The 17,038-nt window shown below is 42.5% G+C and overlaps 2 protein-coding genes across 2 annotated transcripts; both read right to left on the bottom strand.

The window, feature by feature from the left end:
- Positions 1-280: 280 nt before the first annotated feature.
- ccsapb (centriole, cilia and spindle-associated protein b) lies at positions 281-7,520 on the bottom strand. The gene is made up of 5 exons (XM_033619657.2): positions 7,395-7,520; positions 6,060-6,457; positions 5,891-5,971; positions 3,757-3,977; positions 281-3,660 (listed from the first exon to the last, which is right to left on the bottom strand). The coding sequence occupies exons 2-5, from the start codon at positions 6,433-6,435 to the stop codon at positions 3,478-3,480; spliced, it is 861 nt and encodes a 286-aa protein (XP_033475548.1). The 5' UTR covers positions 6,436-6,457; positions 7,395-7,520; the 3' UTR covers positions 281-3,477.
- A 1,180-nt stretch (positions 7,521-8,700) lies between these two features.
- Positions 8,701-12,936, bottom strand: acta1b (actin alpha 1, skeletal muscle b). The gene is made up of 7 exons (XM_033619646.2): positions 12,799-12,936; positions 11,748-11,884; positions 10,794-11,118; positions 10,227-10,388; positions 9,632-9,823; positions 9,342-9,523; positions 8,701-9,191 (listed from the first exon to the last, which is right to left on the bottom strand). The coding sequence occupies exons 2-7, from the start codon at positions 11,874-11,876 to the stop codon at positions 9,048-9,050; spliced, it is 1,134 nt and encodes a 377-aa protein (XP_033475537.1). The 5' UTR covers positions 11,877-11,884; positions 12,799-12,936; the 3' UTR covers positions 8,701-9,047.
- Positions 12,937-17,038: the final 4,102 nt, after the last annotated feature.

Genomic DNA, 17,038 nt, shown 5'->3' with positions numbered 1-17,038 from the left:
CATCAGGTTGCCTTCTTGTGTCTATGTCATCATCATGTCCTTTGTTTATTTATGGACGTCCATTTTTCTCTTATCATTATGAATATCATGGATTTTTAATTTATTGTGTATGATAAAAGCATATGTTTTTAAAATAAAAACTACGAATATAATGTTGTCTTTGAAAAGCACTTTTTGTGGGTCTGTTGCATTATTCATGTCTTTCTTTAAAAGGTTTTTGTAGCCTTCTAAATAATAAGTATGATTTGGCAGAGATGAACAGAGAACAGTGAACAGATAAGTGGAAAAGTGATTTATTAAAAGCTTTGCACAAACACCATTTAACCTAAACAGTCTTCCGCTAAACCATATAAAATATGTGCACTGTATATTAAAAGCCTAAAATGTAAACATGAAAATGTATCACTAAGTTTTACAGTATTTAGTTATTGTTACATCCCTTATGTCATTATGAAATGAGATAACCTAAATTGTATTTGATATCAGAAGGAACAGCAGAAGCTTTTTCACTAAAACCAGACTCTACACTTGAGTTTGTCAGCAGCTGGAACTTCAGTACTTCTGGTGCCCACTGATTATAACCTCTTCACTCTTCATTATGCACAATTCAGTTTTTGAGTGGGATGATCACGTGGGATGACACTGTCCTGGTGTAAAGGGATATTTAGGCTTGATGGCTTTCTTCTATACATGACCTATTACACCTAGAAAATCTGACTAAGTACAGTATTAAGAGAATCTTAACTATAAAGTTTTAACTATAAAGGAATTATAACTATCTTGTTCCACTCCTGCTTTCTGAGACTCAAAGTTTACCACATCTAAAAAACAAACTGGCTCAAATGCAAATATTTAAATATTGCACAAAGTCTCACATCATTTGAACTATATTACAGTTTAACTTAAAAACACTAAAGAACTAAATCAATAGCAAGAAACGTAATACTGAACTCAGAGTTGCAACAACATAAGATCTAGAGAAACTTAAACGTCAAAAGCACAGCTCTCCTTTTTCTGTACAATATTCACATCAATAACTTTAGTTGTGCAGAGGAGAAAAACGTTTCTCAAGTCTTTATGGCACAGAGCTGATTTTATCGTGACAACTAGGATCTGATTTCTTATTTCTTGATGATAAAAAAGACCAGATTCAAAGTCCATTTTTGACTTCTTGTGTAAGTACAAAAAACCTTGTTTGATGTTAAAAATATACACACATACAAACAAATATGGAGAGATTCAAAAGATGAACAAAACACATGAAAATCTAAATAGGTAGCAAGATGTTCTGTACACGTATTATTTCAGAAAGGTGACTAACTGTCAAAGTGCTGTTTCATTTGGTCCTGCTTTAGAGTGCATGCTGCCTTAACCGGTAAGCAGTAAGTCAGCAATATGTACTCAGGTATTTCTCACGAAAGGTAATTTAGGCATCAGCTTAATGTCCATTGTTGTTGTGGTTCCCCTTTTGGTTCTAAAGCATATTTAGTAACAGCAATGATAATGGAAGTTGGCCTCAACATTTGATTGTTATGCTTTGAAAATAACCTAAATTAGCTTTATGTCTTTTTTGCTATTCAATTTCTCTGTTGGAAAGAGTCCCACGACCAGTGAGTATGTAACAGAAACACTGCAGTGTCCACATACTGTTCACAGTCATCCAATGGCTTTAAAGTCACACACATCATTCTCACACTGCGATAGCACCTGGTCGACTGATTACTTTACACACACATTAACTAAAGAACAAACACAAATGTCACTATGAAACAATTTCAAGTTAAAAACACTGTTTAGCGTGGGTGTGGTTGAGCATTAGCTGCAGGTGGAGAGTGGGCACAGTGGCTCATGGGAGGGGTGACGCACCTCTAAATATTTGGTCTGACTGTTGATCTGCCAGGCAGGCTGCAGTAACACAGCAATAATGTGCTTAAATAACCACAGTGAAGCTGAGTCCGACACACTACTGATATAGGAGATGGCAGAGGAAGGTGCAGAGCAACAGAAGACGACACAGAACATAGAGTAGAGAGTCAACAGTTAGTGCACAAGGCCTCCACAGGGTGTCCCCCCTTTGAGTTGTTGTTAGGGGATCATCACGAGGTGTCCTTGAGTGGGTTGCAAATTGTTGATCTTCCAAGCAGGCTGCAATAATGTGCTCAAAGGGAAACTTAAAGGGAAACCGCAGTGTATGCAGTTTGTGTAAATAAACGGTGCTTCCAAGGGAAGCCGAACATTCATTTGCACACAATGCACACTCCGCAATGACACAGAACTGGTTGAAAATAAGTTATAAAATTTCCCTTTAAATACCACCATGAAGCTGGGTCTGACAAACTGCTGACCTGAGCTGGCAGAGGTAGGTGCCAGGTAGGAAGATAACAAGGAGTGGAGGCCTGCTGTGTGCAGAGAGGCATAAAGGCAAGTACTTTGATGTCGAAATAAAATAAACCTGCCAGTCGGTGTCTGACCATTCATCCAAGCCCTGCAGTCACACACACATAAAAAGCTCATGCAAAAATGTGCCACGTGACACAGCTATGATTGTACACAGAGTTTGAGTCTGACTGTGAGAGTGTGTGATTCACTATTAATCTAAAGCCAGTCAGCTCGGATCAATCCATAAACAGTTACACACACCAGTAAATCTACAAGAACTAGTCCAGAGCACTGAGTGATCTGAAAACCAAAAGCTGTAAAACTCCTAGACATATTTCTGTAAGTCAATCGATACTTTGTACTCAGCACAAATAAGAAAATGCTTATCCACATCGAAAGCTGCAAACATATGAGGAAAACTCTCAGCTGATTAGGCCATCTTGCTGCACTTAGCACAACTTTTTGGAATACAAACAACTGTGTGTTTGGTTTTGTATATATGTGTATACAACAGAGGTATGTACATTCTTCGTGTTTGATCTCAGAAGTGTTTTTAGGAACGTGGCTGAATCGACTCACACATGCTGCCATGTGCCTTCAATACTCCTGCGTGAGTCCACTGGTTTAAAATCCCTGTATAAAAAACATGGAGACATTTTATATACCATGTTTAAAGGGAGTGCATCAAAGTATGGCTATATTTTAGACTCTTCATTCTAACCAAAATATCTGTATATGGTAGATTAATCTGTTAATTATACAATTACTTTCAAATCACTTCGTTCAAGAGTCTCTTAAACCCTGTAAAATGCTTCTTATTGTATACTGTATTAAAACTGATTTATATAAAACACATGATAGTACACATCTGGGGGAATAAGCCACACAGTGAATTTCAAAGTTTTGTCAGTTTACATCCTGAAGGAGAGAGTGATACACATTTTGGAGCCTTTGTATGAATCAATCCACCCCGTGCTCTAGTATCTGGGTATTTAAACTTCAGGGGTGGGAGGCAGTAATGGCTTTATTTCTGTCTTTTTGTCTGGAATTACCCTGATGTAAATATTTCTGCCGAGTGTGTGTATGTGCGTGTGTGTCCTATCGAGAGCGAGCAGAGAAGCAGCGCATGTACTCAGTGAGCCAGGGGTTGAATTCTGGTTGAACCAACTTTCTGGACTTGTCCACATCAGCAGACTTGGCCCTCCGGCGCTCGGTTCTCTGAGCCTGGATCTGACGCTCCACCTCCCGCCTGGTCTTGGCCCGAAGAGCCGACTCATGAATCTACGAGAAAACAAACATCATTATAAACTGCCAGTTCCTGTTGACACTTGTGCTCAGTCACACCACAGCTTGTTACATGTTGATCAGAAAGATTACCTCAGTGGTTGAAGCTACAGGGCCGACGTTGTGTGTCTTCCTGCTTGCCATGTCTGCATCCTTCTCTCCTGAACCGTACAGAGCAAAAGGATGTCTGCTCTCCTTACTGTCGTCTCTGGGCTGCCGTGTTGGTGCAGGCCTGACCCGCTGGGAGCGCCATGTTTGCTTTGAGGCTTTGGGGGGTTTACTCTGCCGTGATCGGGGTACTCCAGTGTCTCTCTCTACAAACAGAAATGACAAATAGGTAAAAGCAGCGCCAAAATGCCTCATAATACTAAATATAAATGTAAATACAGTAAGTTCCTTGGAGAACGATCATCAGCAAGAATATAAGCAATGCAGAGATTAAGGCACTTAATTCACAGTGCGCAAAGAATGGCAATTTCACAACATTTTGTGACATCTCTACATAATAAGGGAGCCATTTGGTAAAACTTTAAGGCACTTTATATGTTTGTGATGCATCTCATAAATGTAGTTTTGCTTATTTGTATCAGCTGTGCAATTTTTGCCTTTGAGTATGAGTCTTGACCTGAAATGTCCTCTGCTTGGGCTAAGTATTGCTTCAATTTCTATGACACTAGTACAGACGACATACATGAGTTTCAGTACAGATGCCATCATGATTTTTCACTTGACATTTTTCTCACACAGTTAAAACACAAGCAGTCACACAAGGACTTCAGCTGACTAATAGTCTTGGCATCAGTATTCAGTAAAGATCTAATTAAAGTTACCATGACTGGAATCTGACCACCATTTGATGCCACCTTACAGTGAATGACAGCTTCTCATACTTGGTGGTTTTCAGTAAGTACTAAATATGACTGATGTTTAACACCCAGTCACATCAGCATGGTGTCCCAGGCTGCTAGTGTTGACTTTTATTTTTAGATGTCAATCTGTATTTGACAGGTATTTTTAAGGCTGACAAATCACTGCTTGATGAAATGTGATACCTTTAGCAGTCCTAATCACTATGAAGCCAGGAACCTTTTAAAAAGTGTGCAGCATAAACTATGTACTTACTTAAATTAGCTGTAGCCATTTTGCTGTACACTCTTTGCTGTACTATGTGTTTACTTTTTCTCTCCACATGGGGGAAGCCAGTCTCTCTGTCATCTCTTTACTGCCCATTACATCCAGTTTTTCCCTTTTGTCTTTCATGTTGACCATGATTCTAACTCTATCTCATGACTAATGATCACCTCAGATTAGCCGGCCTACTGCCCATATCCAACCACTTCCGTGTTCTTCAGTTGAAACTGTTGTACATTGTTGAATGTTATAAATATTTGGGACTCTGGCTGGATACCAGACTCACTTTTATGACTCATATGGAACACCTGTCAAGCAAACTGAAGGTTAAAACTGGCTTTTAAAATTAAAACAATCTGCTAATCAAAGGACCACTGTGCAGTTTACAATTATATCTGTGCTTGATTATGGTGATATTGTATATGATTGCTTCTCCTTCTTGACACAGTGTATCACAGTGTGCTGCATTTTATCATGGGTGGTACATTTCTCACACACCTTCAGGACATCTTAACTTTAGCTGTACCTCACACTGAACTTGGAAAATAAGCTTCAAATACAACACTACATACAAATGGAGCGAGCACCAAAAAAATGAATCTACATTCTCTTATTAAATTTGAACATTTTAAAATATTGTATTTATGTACTTGCAAACACACTTATAATTGCTTTACTTAGGTGTAATGCATCTGTCTATGTTTGAACTACATATGTTACTTTTGTACACCTTTTGTATATAATTTTATTAAAAGATATACTTTATTAATCCTCATGAGGAAATTAAAATTTTCCCTCTCTGTTGTCATATATATACACAGGACCCGAATACACAAACAAGACCTATACAAGCATTAAATGTAGAGATGTCAGGGTGAGGGGGCTGCCTTGGACGGGCGCCCTGAGCAGTTGGGTGTTAAGTGCCTTACTCCAGGGCACCTTGGCAGTGTCCTGGGCGTGAACTGGCACCTCTTGGGGTACCAGTCTGCACCCCTTACTCTATATGATGACTTGAACCAGTGACCCACCAGTTCCCACGCTAAGTTCAATTGGACGCTTGCAAGGCACATTAACCATGGACAGTACTTTAAATTACCTTTGTCCTGTTCCCTGTGATTCTGCTCTTCTCTCTCCACCTCTGGCACTCCTGCGTCTTGAGCACCATTAAGTTGTGAGCCTAAGAGAAGTGAATGTCATCATATGGTTCAGTAAAGTAACACGCATTTATCCAACATTTTAAAATCATATTCCCAGCTCAGGTTTACCATGGACTGCAGACACATTCTCCTCCTCCTCCTCCTCTTGAAGGGGCAGCCTGGGTACAGACCCCGTGGCTCTGCTCTGCTGCTGCTGCTCCTGCTGTCTCTCCATCCTCGCCCCCTCACACTCCTCCACCTCACCCTCCGCCCTGTCTCTGCTGGTCTCAGCCCGTACCTGGTTCTTACTGGGAGGAGTGGGGCTCCGTCCTCCAGAGTCTGAATCACTGTCGGTGCCATTCCAGAACCAGGGGTTGTGTGTGTGCTCCAGCAGCCTGCGGGTCAGCCTGTACTTCAGCATCTCCTCATAGCACTTAGTGTACGTCTCCCATTTGGGGTCTTTGAACTTCTTCATGTACTCGGAGCGGATCCTCTTGGTCACCATCTTGAACTGAAATCCAACAAAGCTGAAAAACACAAACTCCTATGAAAAGCTATCGTTGTTGCACACGCATAACAGGTCTACACTGTGTTTTAAGCTTACACAGAGCCTTCGAAAATATTAGCTACGATATTTTAACATACGCAGGTCTCTGAGGTTTGATATCACCGCCAGACATTTAAACCATAATGTGTAGACGGTAAACACCAATGGCAGAGCAGCTGGTGGCTTCCCCTCGGCTACCGTACCCGCCTCCTTCGACCTCTCCCGGTGTTAGTTCGCCTCACTGAGCCGTTGGTGGAGATAAAAGTCTAATTTAGATGACTTTATAAACTTGTATATCAATTTCGTAAATTAAATCGCCATTTTACTTTAAAATGTGGCTGAATTTTTAATTTAATCGACTGTTTTTAGTCGTTACGTCCGCTAACAGCAAACGGACGTTGCTTGAACGTGATGACGTCAGTGGCATCTCGTCCTCTGATTGGCTCCAGCAGCCTAAACGAGTATTCCAAATTAAAGGTCAGCTGTAATCACTGTATGAACACACTCCGGGTTTTATAACCTGTTGTGCTACAAATTATTACAACCTTATTTTATTATTGCTGAAATATAAGGTTTTTATGAATCCAGAGGCTTTAAATAAGCGTATATTAAAGCGTCATCATGCACTGTATTATATAAAGTATTACATCGTAACAGAGTAGTAATAGTATTGGTTATTCAGTTGCCTGTAGATGCATATTATCTCCTTGCAACAAGTGTGTCCGTGTTATTTGAAGATGTGTGATGATCATATGATTTTATGAAGCACCGATAATCGCCTGTCAGCCCTCGCAGGTTACATCCAAGCGTTAAATCTCACTGACAATCCATCCACTCCCATCTACAGCAGTGCCGGGCTGGACAGCAGAAATTCAGGGCTGTAAGAGTCTAAATTTGTGTACAGTAAATATACTTACACTGGGGTCGGATTTCACGGAAGCAGAGCAGAACAGATGGCGTTGTCGCTGCACGGTGCTGCTGCTGTAATCACAGGCTGCGTCTCTTAGCTCCGCCCGCTTGAGGACGTTTTTAAAAAGCCAAACACACCCGCAACAGGTGGCCCGGGCCGGGATGTCAGGAATGCGGTCAGAGCGGTTATGTAGGACCAGGCTGATAATGATTTCCATCAGATGGTAAAAGAGGATGAAAATACAATATATTGTGTTGTAGGCCTATTTAATCACTGGGCGCAGATTCAACACATAAAGGAGCTAAATTGAGTTTGTTAAATTAGGTTACAGGGCTTTACTTGACCACTAATGGCCTTCACAGAGTGCCACACCCGGCTGAATATTCATGTGTGCACTTAAGTTTGTCTGTTATAGTAGGGCTACCTGTACCTGGAGTCAAGAGGTTAAGAAATTAAGATGTGAGTGTTATAGAGAAAAGGCACGAATGGTGTCTTTATTAGGCTGGGTCAATGGGGTGCTGTAAATGATGTGGGTGCGCGCCAGAGACGCGCCAAGCGCACTCCATTGTGCTTTTAGCGCACACCCAAACCCCACACCCAGATAACCTGTGGAGCTTCTATGCATATAAGGCAGGGCCACGGAGATGCCTCACTGCACACGGGGTCTGGTTTTGTCTAAAGATGGTCTGGGGGCCCGGGGCTGCGCGTATGGTCGTCCAGGACATGCAGCTCAACAGGATTCAGAGCCGGGTGTCGGGTGTCCCATGCTACTGATCCGCTCGGTCTAAAGCGGAGCTGCTGCTGCTGCCCAGGCACATTCCTGGCAAGTCAAACTACGACTGTCGGTGCTTTCAGACGTCGCCTTTCACCTCTGTCACCCAGCAGCCCCTCAGCCAGCATTGGCTGATGGGACAGAGACACCCTGTCTCCCTCCCTTTCACCCATCCAGCTATGATCCGGGTTGCCATGCCAACACCCCGACCTCTATGAACCCCCCCCCCCCCTATCAGCTGATTGGTTTATGGGGTAGTGTGTGTCACACAGTAGGTAGCCTATGCGTAATTGCTGAGTCAATTAAGACTCTCCCGGGCTTGTTATGATGATTTTGGTTGATTTTCCCAATATTCCCCCAGTTGCTGCTGGGTTTCCCATTGAATTTGAAGAGGATTTTCATGGTTTTGAAGGCAAAATAATTTTTGAGTGGTACTTTTGTCCATATTACAATATTACTACTTTGATTTCACCAAAGCTTTTGTTTTTCTTCCTCTCCCGGTACCCGCCCTCTGATAGAAAAACAAGGCCAGGGTCAAAAATACCAAATAATGGACTTTAATAAATTATCAATATGTATATACACTTACATTCACATGTGTTGGGCAACATGTTGTTCTTATCTTTTTTTATTAAAGTTTTTTTGGATGGATGCATGGTTCAGTGATGGATTTTCACAGCCTTTCTCCGTGCAACACAGACAACAAACAGCAACAAAATATGCACATTTTAAAGGGATAAAACATGCATATGAATGTCAATAGCGCAGACAGACAGTCCATTGACAGCAGAGTGTTGCTGTGCCGCAGAGATTGTTCCTCCTTCTCCCTTGTTCTCCAGGTGGCTGGTGGTGTAAACGATGGAGAAGCTGGAGATGAAGATGGAGGATTTAGAAGCACTTCCTGTGGACAATGCTGGGGCCGGCCTCGTCGTACTCCTGCTTGGAGATCCACATCTGCTGGAAGGTGGACAGGGAAGCCAAGATAGAGCCACCGATCCAGACGGAGTACTTCCTCTCGGGAGGAGCAATGATCTGGAGGAGAGGGAGGGAGAGACAAAGCATCAGTAAAGTGCCACTGCTTCATATCATTTGTTCAATTCCTGTGCGTTATTATCAATTTATGCGTATTTATGTTTTAATCTGCAGATAAATTCTAAAGTTTTTTGTTGTCAGTATATGTACCTTGATCTTCATGGTGCTGGGGGCCAGAGCAGTGATTTCCTTCTGCATACGGTCAGCAATACCAGGGTACATGGTGGTACCACCGGAGAGCACATTGTTGGCGTACAGATCCTTACGGATGTCAATGTCGCACTTCATGATGCTGTTGTAGGCAGTCTCATGAATACCAGCAGACTCCATACCTGGTCAGGTGAGAGGTACAAGTGTTAAGAGGAGGGGTGGTATCTAGTTTTGCACAATATATCCTGTGCTGCTCGCAATGAGAGAAAGTGAAGGATAATCTGACGTACCAATGAAGGAAGGCTGGAAGAGGGTCTCGGGGCAACGGAACCTCTCGTTACCGATGGTGATGACCTGACCGTCAGGAAGCTCGTAGCTCTTCTCCAGGGAGGAGGAGGAGGCAGCGGTGGCCATCTCGTTCTCGAAGTCCAGAGCCACATAGCACAGCTTCTCCTTGATGTCGCGCACGATCTCACGCTCAGCTGTAGGGAGACAAGTTGATGAGATTTTGCTCAGTGTCAAACAGCGGAGATCACAGACACCGTGTGCGTAATGGCAGACTAATAAATGAGCTGAGCTACGAAAGTTACAGAAATATCTGAAGCTGAAAGATTAATGTTTGTTTTTCTTGAACACACAGCTACATCCAAATTTCACTGTGCATGTATATACATATTAATAATTTAAAATAGTATTCTTTGTTTTTGTAGGTCAGGTTGCTGTTTTCTTATGTTTACCAAACTATTCCAAATCTGCCTCTAAAATAAAAATATAAACTTAGCATAATATTTTAGAATCAATGTTGTCTTTATGTCTGTCCTAAAGCTGGTCTAGGTGCTTCTTCCTCTCAGGTGCTTTATTGTTGGAGTAGGCTGAGTTCCTCACCAGTGGTCACGAAAGAGTAGCCACGCTCAGTCAGGATCTTCATCAGGTAGTCGGTCAGATCACGACCAGCCAGGTCCAGACGCATGATAGCGTGGGGCAGGGCGTAACCCTCATAGACTGGGACGTTGTGGGTCACACCATCACCAGCATCCAGCACAATACCTAAAGTGAGGCAAGGCGAGAGTTTAATAAAGTCCAGGCGACAAAAAGTACTCAGATATTTCAGTTTTGTGCGTAAATTTGTGGCTAAAGTGGGTGAATGAAGGTGGATTTACAAATACACACAGAATGTGTATGTCATAGGTGCCATGAAAGAGCATAAACAGTCCCAGAAATGCTGGCAGACTGTGCGTAAAAGTCGTGCGTAAAATGGGCGCAAAGGTGAATTGGCGTTTAATAGCTCAGTTAATATTATGTGTTGCTTATTATTGTTGCATAATTCTACCAGTTATATTTGCCAATTACATTAAATACTACAGTAGAAGCTTTTTGTCTCTTTGTATTGTGTATGTTTAGGGAGCTGTTGCTGTGTGATGAGTTGCAGCTGTTTGTTGCTGTCAGTCTTACCAGTGGTACGGCCGGAAGCGTACAGGGACAGCACAGCCTGGATGGCCACATACATGGCGGGGACGTTGAAGGTCTCAAACATGATCTGGGTCATCTTCTCTCTGTTGGCCTTGGGGTTCAGGGGAGCCTCAGTGAGCAGGGTGGGGTGCTCCTCGGGGGCAACTCTCAGCTCATTGTAGAAGGTGTGATGCCAGATCTTCTCCATGTCGTCCCAGTTGGTGATGATGCCGTGCTCGATGGGGTACTTCAGAGTCAGGATACCTCTCTTGCTCTGGGCCTCGTCGCCGACGTAGGAGTCCTTCTGACCCATACCGACCATGACACCCTGAAGGGGGAGGAGAGGGCAAGGTAATGGAAAGGTTACGTCAAATACTCCAAACAGAGGTATGACCTTCTTCTGGCCAGATTAAAGTCTTTACTGTGTGATGCAAAAGGAACGTTGGTCATTTCGTGGATGTGCCAAATAACAGCGTGGGTCACAGAGACAGACAGAGATCAATTGTGTGTCTGTCACTTCATCTGTGACGAATTTAGTCTGAAAGAGTCAAAGGCCACATTGCTGGTGGTAAGAGGAGTCAAATTTACACGGCTCATGGTACTCAGTGCCACGCTGTTATCAACTAACAGTTTCTAACTGCACAAAACCACCAAATTACAACACTAGAATATTAAAAAATCAGCTCAATATGTTTTTTCACTCCAGTAGGAGTCTCCTGCCAAAGAGTGTTCAACTGCCTGAATTTATTATTTTAATAAAATTAGTATAGCCTAAGCCGAATTGTATTTCTCTATATTGGATGATTTGTCTGAGATGTTTTTATTACAATAATTGTACTATTATTATTATTATTATTATTATTATTATTATTACTATTATCATTATTATTATTATTTTCATGACCTGCCATCAGTAGTCTGTCCTATTATTGTATGGAGATTTCCTCCGCTGTTTACCTGGTGACGGGGGCGGCCAACAATGGAGGGGAACACGGCCCTGGGGGCATCGTCTCCGGCGAAGCCAGCCTTCACAAGGCCGGAGCCGTTGTCGCACACAAGGGCGGTAGTCTCGTCGTCGTCACACATGTTGGCTTCTGTAAGAGAGGAGGAGAAAAGGAGCTCAGCCCACTAAATCAAATCCACATGGCGATACAAATTTTGTGGAGAAAATGAATCTCAATTAAGCTTAAACTTTGGTTTTCTTTCCTGCAAGCTCACACCAGGTGTCTTAATTGTAAAAAGTAAAAAATAATATACTAGAAAAATAACTGTAACATTTACTGGAGCATTGATATGGTCAGGCCCATGCTTTGAGCTAAACGCATCCATGGCGCACTGACAACGGGCTATTACGCATGGCGTTTGCGCCCATATGAATCTATAAAATCACATTAAAGTGAATAATCTGGATCTACGCTATTTTTTCCTTCAGATTTGTATCTGAATTAGCTGAATCTCGGCTGATGATCTGTTCTGTATATCGATATTATTCTAAATTTGCCTGACGCAAAATAAAAAACCCAACTTGTGCTAAAATTCAGGTAAATCTCTCCCATTCTCTCTGTGTCCTTATCACCTGTCTCAGGTAAAAATATTCTATTTAACTGATCTGAAGGTTTGCTGCATCGGCACCTTTTCGGGAAAAAAGTGTTACACCTATGCAGATGCTGAACTCAAACACTTTGTCAATTTATCTATCCATAATCTCCAAACATTAAATCTCGGATAAGAGCTTCTCCTGTCCAGCACTGATTTCTCTCAGCTTCTTGTTAACAACTATTTACAAATCTTTCTCCTCTCCTTCAGCTTCAGGCCTCTCCTACAGCCTAGCCTATCCTCCAGTGGAGATGCCCATGTTGCCTCCAGCAGTGTCTGCTCCTAGGCGTCCTGTCCCTGGGAGTCCTGTCTAACTTCTGCTCCAGTAGATGCTCCAGTGTTGCTCTGGGTAAGGCCTAGTCTGGTGTCCCAACCTGGGTGTGAGGCTTCAGGAGTCCTAGCAGGGTCTTACCTTAGGTGAGTGTCTGCGGCTCGGAGAGAAAGACCCAACCAGTGCTGTTGCTGAACCAGCTACAATCCTCACTGCTGCCTGTCCACCTTATATACCCAACCTCCACCATTCACAAACCTTACAACTGGCCCCCATCCCGGCCCTCTGCCATATTAGGATGCTGACAGGCCGAGTGTGCGGAGTGGGTGGGGGGTGCAAGGAGGCGCGCCCCGCGCAGGGGAAGGTGGGGGTCCCATCCATTGGGTTTGAGGAGAGGGTCCGGAGTGACGCTGCGCGCCCCCGACGTGGAGAGAGCGCGCGCCATATATGGAACTGTCGCTTTGACCTCCCATCGAGCCTCGCGGTCCCACCTCGAGGGCCGTATAAGGAGCGTGCAGTTCAGTGGGGGTTTTCTAGGGGAGACGCCAGTTGCTACCAACCAGGGTTATAGATTTGCTGCTAGTAGGCCTCATCCAGCCTTAAAACGGGAAAATGCTGCCCTCATCTGAACAGATTTAGCCCACAGTGGGAGCCAGGGCCCTAACGACTGACTGACAGGTCAACCAGAAACTGTTCTGCAGCCTCAAAGTGCCAATTAAGACTCCAATACACACCCTGGTGATCAATATAAGATAACACAAAATAATCTGATAAAAGCTGAGGAGGAACAGTTGGTGTGAACAGTTATGCACTACTTCATCATACCAGTCATGACATTTAATAACATTTTCAGTAGCCTGTTTATTATTGATTATAGTAAATGCTGCAGCCTGATCAATCCTGCATGAGCCCAATGTGGAGCCATGACTAGAAAACTTAGGGCCCTTTTCCATCTATATACATGTACATGTATTTGTCTCATGCTTCTCATGCTTCAGCCTTGTAGGAATTTACGTTATGAAAAAATCACTACGATTATTGCTGAGTGTGCGCAGAAAATCTGTTCCTCACATCAAGAGATTGCAAACTGGAGTCACTTTTCTTAATTATGCTACAAGTGCACCCCCATTAGAAATCTTTAACAATTAGTTAAATTCATAATGTGTCATTCTGCAGACCACATGGCCTGACATTCACACATGTCTGCCTCAGTCTTATTGAATAAATAAGGAGAGAACCCCTGAAACAGCCAACAGCTGAAACCCTATCTGCAGGGCCTACTCTGCTCTGTCACTGGAGCAGTTGGATTAATTATAACTCTAACGGAGGAGGGGAGGTAGTGCACGTGTGCATGTGTGCATGTAGGAGTGAGAAATGGAGTGTGTGTACATGCATGCACATATATGTTTGTGTGTGTGTGTGTGTGTTGTGGCATGAGACACCAGAAGGAGTGTAGAGGAGGTGCGAAGGAGCTTATAATAAACTTAAAGGAAGCAAGGAATGAAAAAAGAAAAAGACAGAGATGAGAGTTAATTTGGTCATTTAGGGGAGCAGAGAGGAGAGAGACCCATTCTGCCATGAGAATTAGAGACTCTGACACATTAAAACAAGTGGGGATTTCTTGCCATGTTGCCATGAATTGACACCAAATATTAAGTGAGATAAAATCAAAGTGAATTAGCATCTGTGAAACTTCATATACATACCAAGAGATGTTGGAAAATGTAGATTTTTGCATTTCTGCAAGGAGGGAGGCACTTAAAGAAATAATGGGTAAATTGTAGGTACAAACACACAGCTAATCATTGAGCTCTCATATCATAATCTTAATCTGGACTCATGTGGGAGCAGAGACATGTTAACATGCAACCTTTCATGACCTGATTCTCATTATAGCAGCAACAGCAAGCTTCAGTATGGACTGCATGTGGTCGGATACGACATAGAGTGTAAACAAAAATTTGTGCAGAGGGACAAGAGGAAAAGAAAGGTTAAAGATAAGCAAAGAACGTTGAATCTTTATGCTGTCTATGCTTTTAATCAGGCATTATTAGTTGGGCAGTAAGTTGCCTTAATTGGCCCTGCAAGTTTTCAGAGAATGTTGTTTCTGTGCCTGAAGGTGTGCGTGTGTGTTGTGGGAGGGGGTCCGGGAGTGGAGGGGCTGCAGAGAGCAAGGTAGAGCTACTTTTATGTACTTGTTGTGAGCCGTTTTGGATACGAGGGCCTGCGTAACGCCTAAAATGTAAAGGGGCTGGCAGTTGTCAGGGAGCAAGCGGCAGAGGGGAGGGAGGAGGGAAGGGGAGGTCAGAGGGGCCGAGGAGGAGGAGAGTCCAGGGAGGCTCCTGTAAAGTCTACTAGGGTAAGGGGAGGAGAGAGAGGGAGGTGAAAGGGCATGTGCAGCAGGTGGCAGGAAAAATGAGTTCAGTTTGTCAGAAGAAATGACACCCAGCCAGCTGAAGGAGAGACTTTGGACTGAAGGGGAGATTTTTTTTTAAAGTTATTTATTTTATTTTTTTTAGAAGTAAAGTATCTTTTTTATATATTTGTAAATTGCACAGTGGTTATTTTAGTAAAATAAAAGGCAGAGAAGTGGACAGGTGGAGACAAATGGATGTTTTTTTCAGAGCATGCTCAGTCATCTACCTTTGCTACCTACTCAGTTCGATTTTTATTCCAGTCAACACTCTGTGTCTCTCTCATGAGAGCACAGAGGGTCAGAGTGACAGAGAAAGTGTAAGAATAGCACAAGCCTCGGCATTCAATCGCTGGAACCAATACACATGCTGTACACAAATGTCCTACCTTTTTAAGTGTGGCAGTGTGCTCACTGACCGAGGCTACCGTGGTGCATGTAGAGAACAGGCAGGAGGCTTGTTGGAGATAAGTTTTCTATCTCAGGTGTTACAGTGAAGAAAGGATACTGAGGATATTGTTAAAGGACAGGTAAAGGTATTTTAAGGATAGTTTCTTTTTCCAGTGTTGTCTTAAAACAATATTCTTATCCAAATTCAAACAGTTTTCATTTTAAGACCGGCTTGTAAAAATGTGGATATATTCTTAAAGGAATACTTCACCCACAGAATGACCATTTGTATATCAGTTAGTCATGCTGTGTTAGCCTAAATTTGAAATGAAAATTTTGATTTTCTGGCCTGCCTCCATGGAAAACAGGGGTCATAGTAATCCATGGATTGATTGGGCACCACGTTTAACAATGGCAAAACTACAGAAAAGCAGTCATTTAAAAACTCTCACACAACTTGTGCGGTATAATCCAAGTCTCAGCTGTCGTCTTTATCCAGTAATATGCTCATTAATTCCCAAAAACATGCATTTTATCTTAAAAATTACAATTTAACATTTAACTAAAAGTGAAACCAGACTCCAGCACTGAATTTTTATAGTGAAAATGAATGTGTTCAGGAAGCATTGAGCATACGACTGCATAATGAGACTTGGATTATACTGCACAAGTTGTGTGAGTGCTTGAAACTGTATGTTTCAATATAGCTTTGCTTTTAAACATGGTCCCTAATCAATCAATCAATTAATATTGAGGAAAAAAATAGGAAGTGTTGCACTGGGTTAAGCCCCTATGTAGTTAATTGTAAAAAATCAAAACAGGTGCTCTTCAAGAATAGGGCGAATAATTACATAAAGATAAAACAACGACTGGCCACCTCACTGAGCGTAAAAGTCTATGGTACAGGCAGGCAGTCCTAAATTGCATCCAAGGCGCTTTGACTGTAGTTAAAGATCCTTTATTGATTCACGGATAAGCCAGCAAGAGTCTTCATCAGGGTATATATACCCTAATAAGTGAAAATGTGCAGTTTTGTGGAGGCATGTGAGAAAAACAAAATTTTCTTCACTAATTCAAAGTAACACAGCTTTACTAACTAACATACAAATGGTTATTTTGTGGGTGAAGTATTCCTTTAATAAGCAGTCCAAATTGTCTGACACGTTCCTGTTCCTGTTTAGCCTCATGTGTTAGTGACGTGCTGCACAAATCAGCTCCTTGCTGAGTATGCACTGCTTTCTAACGCTGCTTTCTAATGCTCCTGGCAAGGGTAAACAAGACTCCTGATCCTCTCTTGAAACCTGCCCAAAGATAATCCAGACGTCTCCTCAGGCTAACGAGACATTTTAATGTAATTTGTGCTACAAGGCATTTAATTCCTGAAGAAGTGGGCAGTATTTCACCACAGAGGCACAACTGGGAGCAACACGCCTGATCAGTGAGAGTTTTGAGCAAATTTCTCTCTTTTTTAAGTGATATAAAAAAAAGATGCAACTGTGCCTGTGAAGTGCACCTTGTTTTATAGTGGTGGGATGTCTCATACTAACAATTGGTTTCACTTACAGCAATATTTCACCC

Source organism: Epinephelus lanceolatus, chromosome 2 (genome assembly GCF_041903045.1).
Source record: "Epinephelus lanceolatus isolate andai-2023 chromosome 2, ASM4190304v1, whole genome shotgun sequence".
Classification (NCBI taxonomy): Eukaryota; Metazoa; Chordata; class Actinopteri; order Perciformes; family Serranidae; genus Epinephelus; species Epinephelus lanceolatus.
The sequence above is the reverse complement of the archived record's forward strand: the minus strand, read 5'-3'. Positions and strand labels throughout refer to the sequence as shown.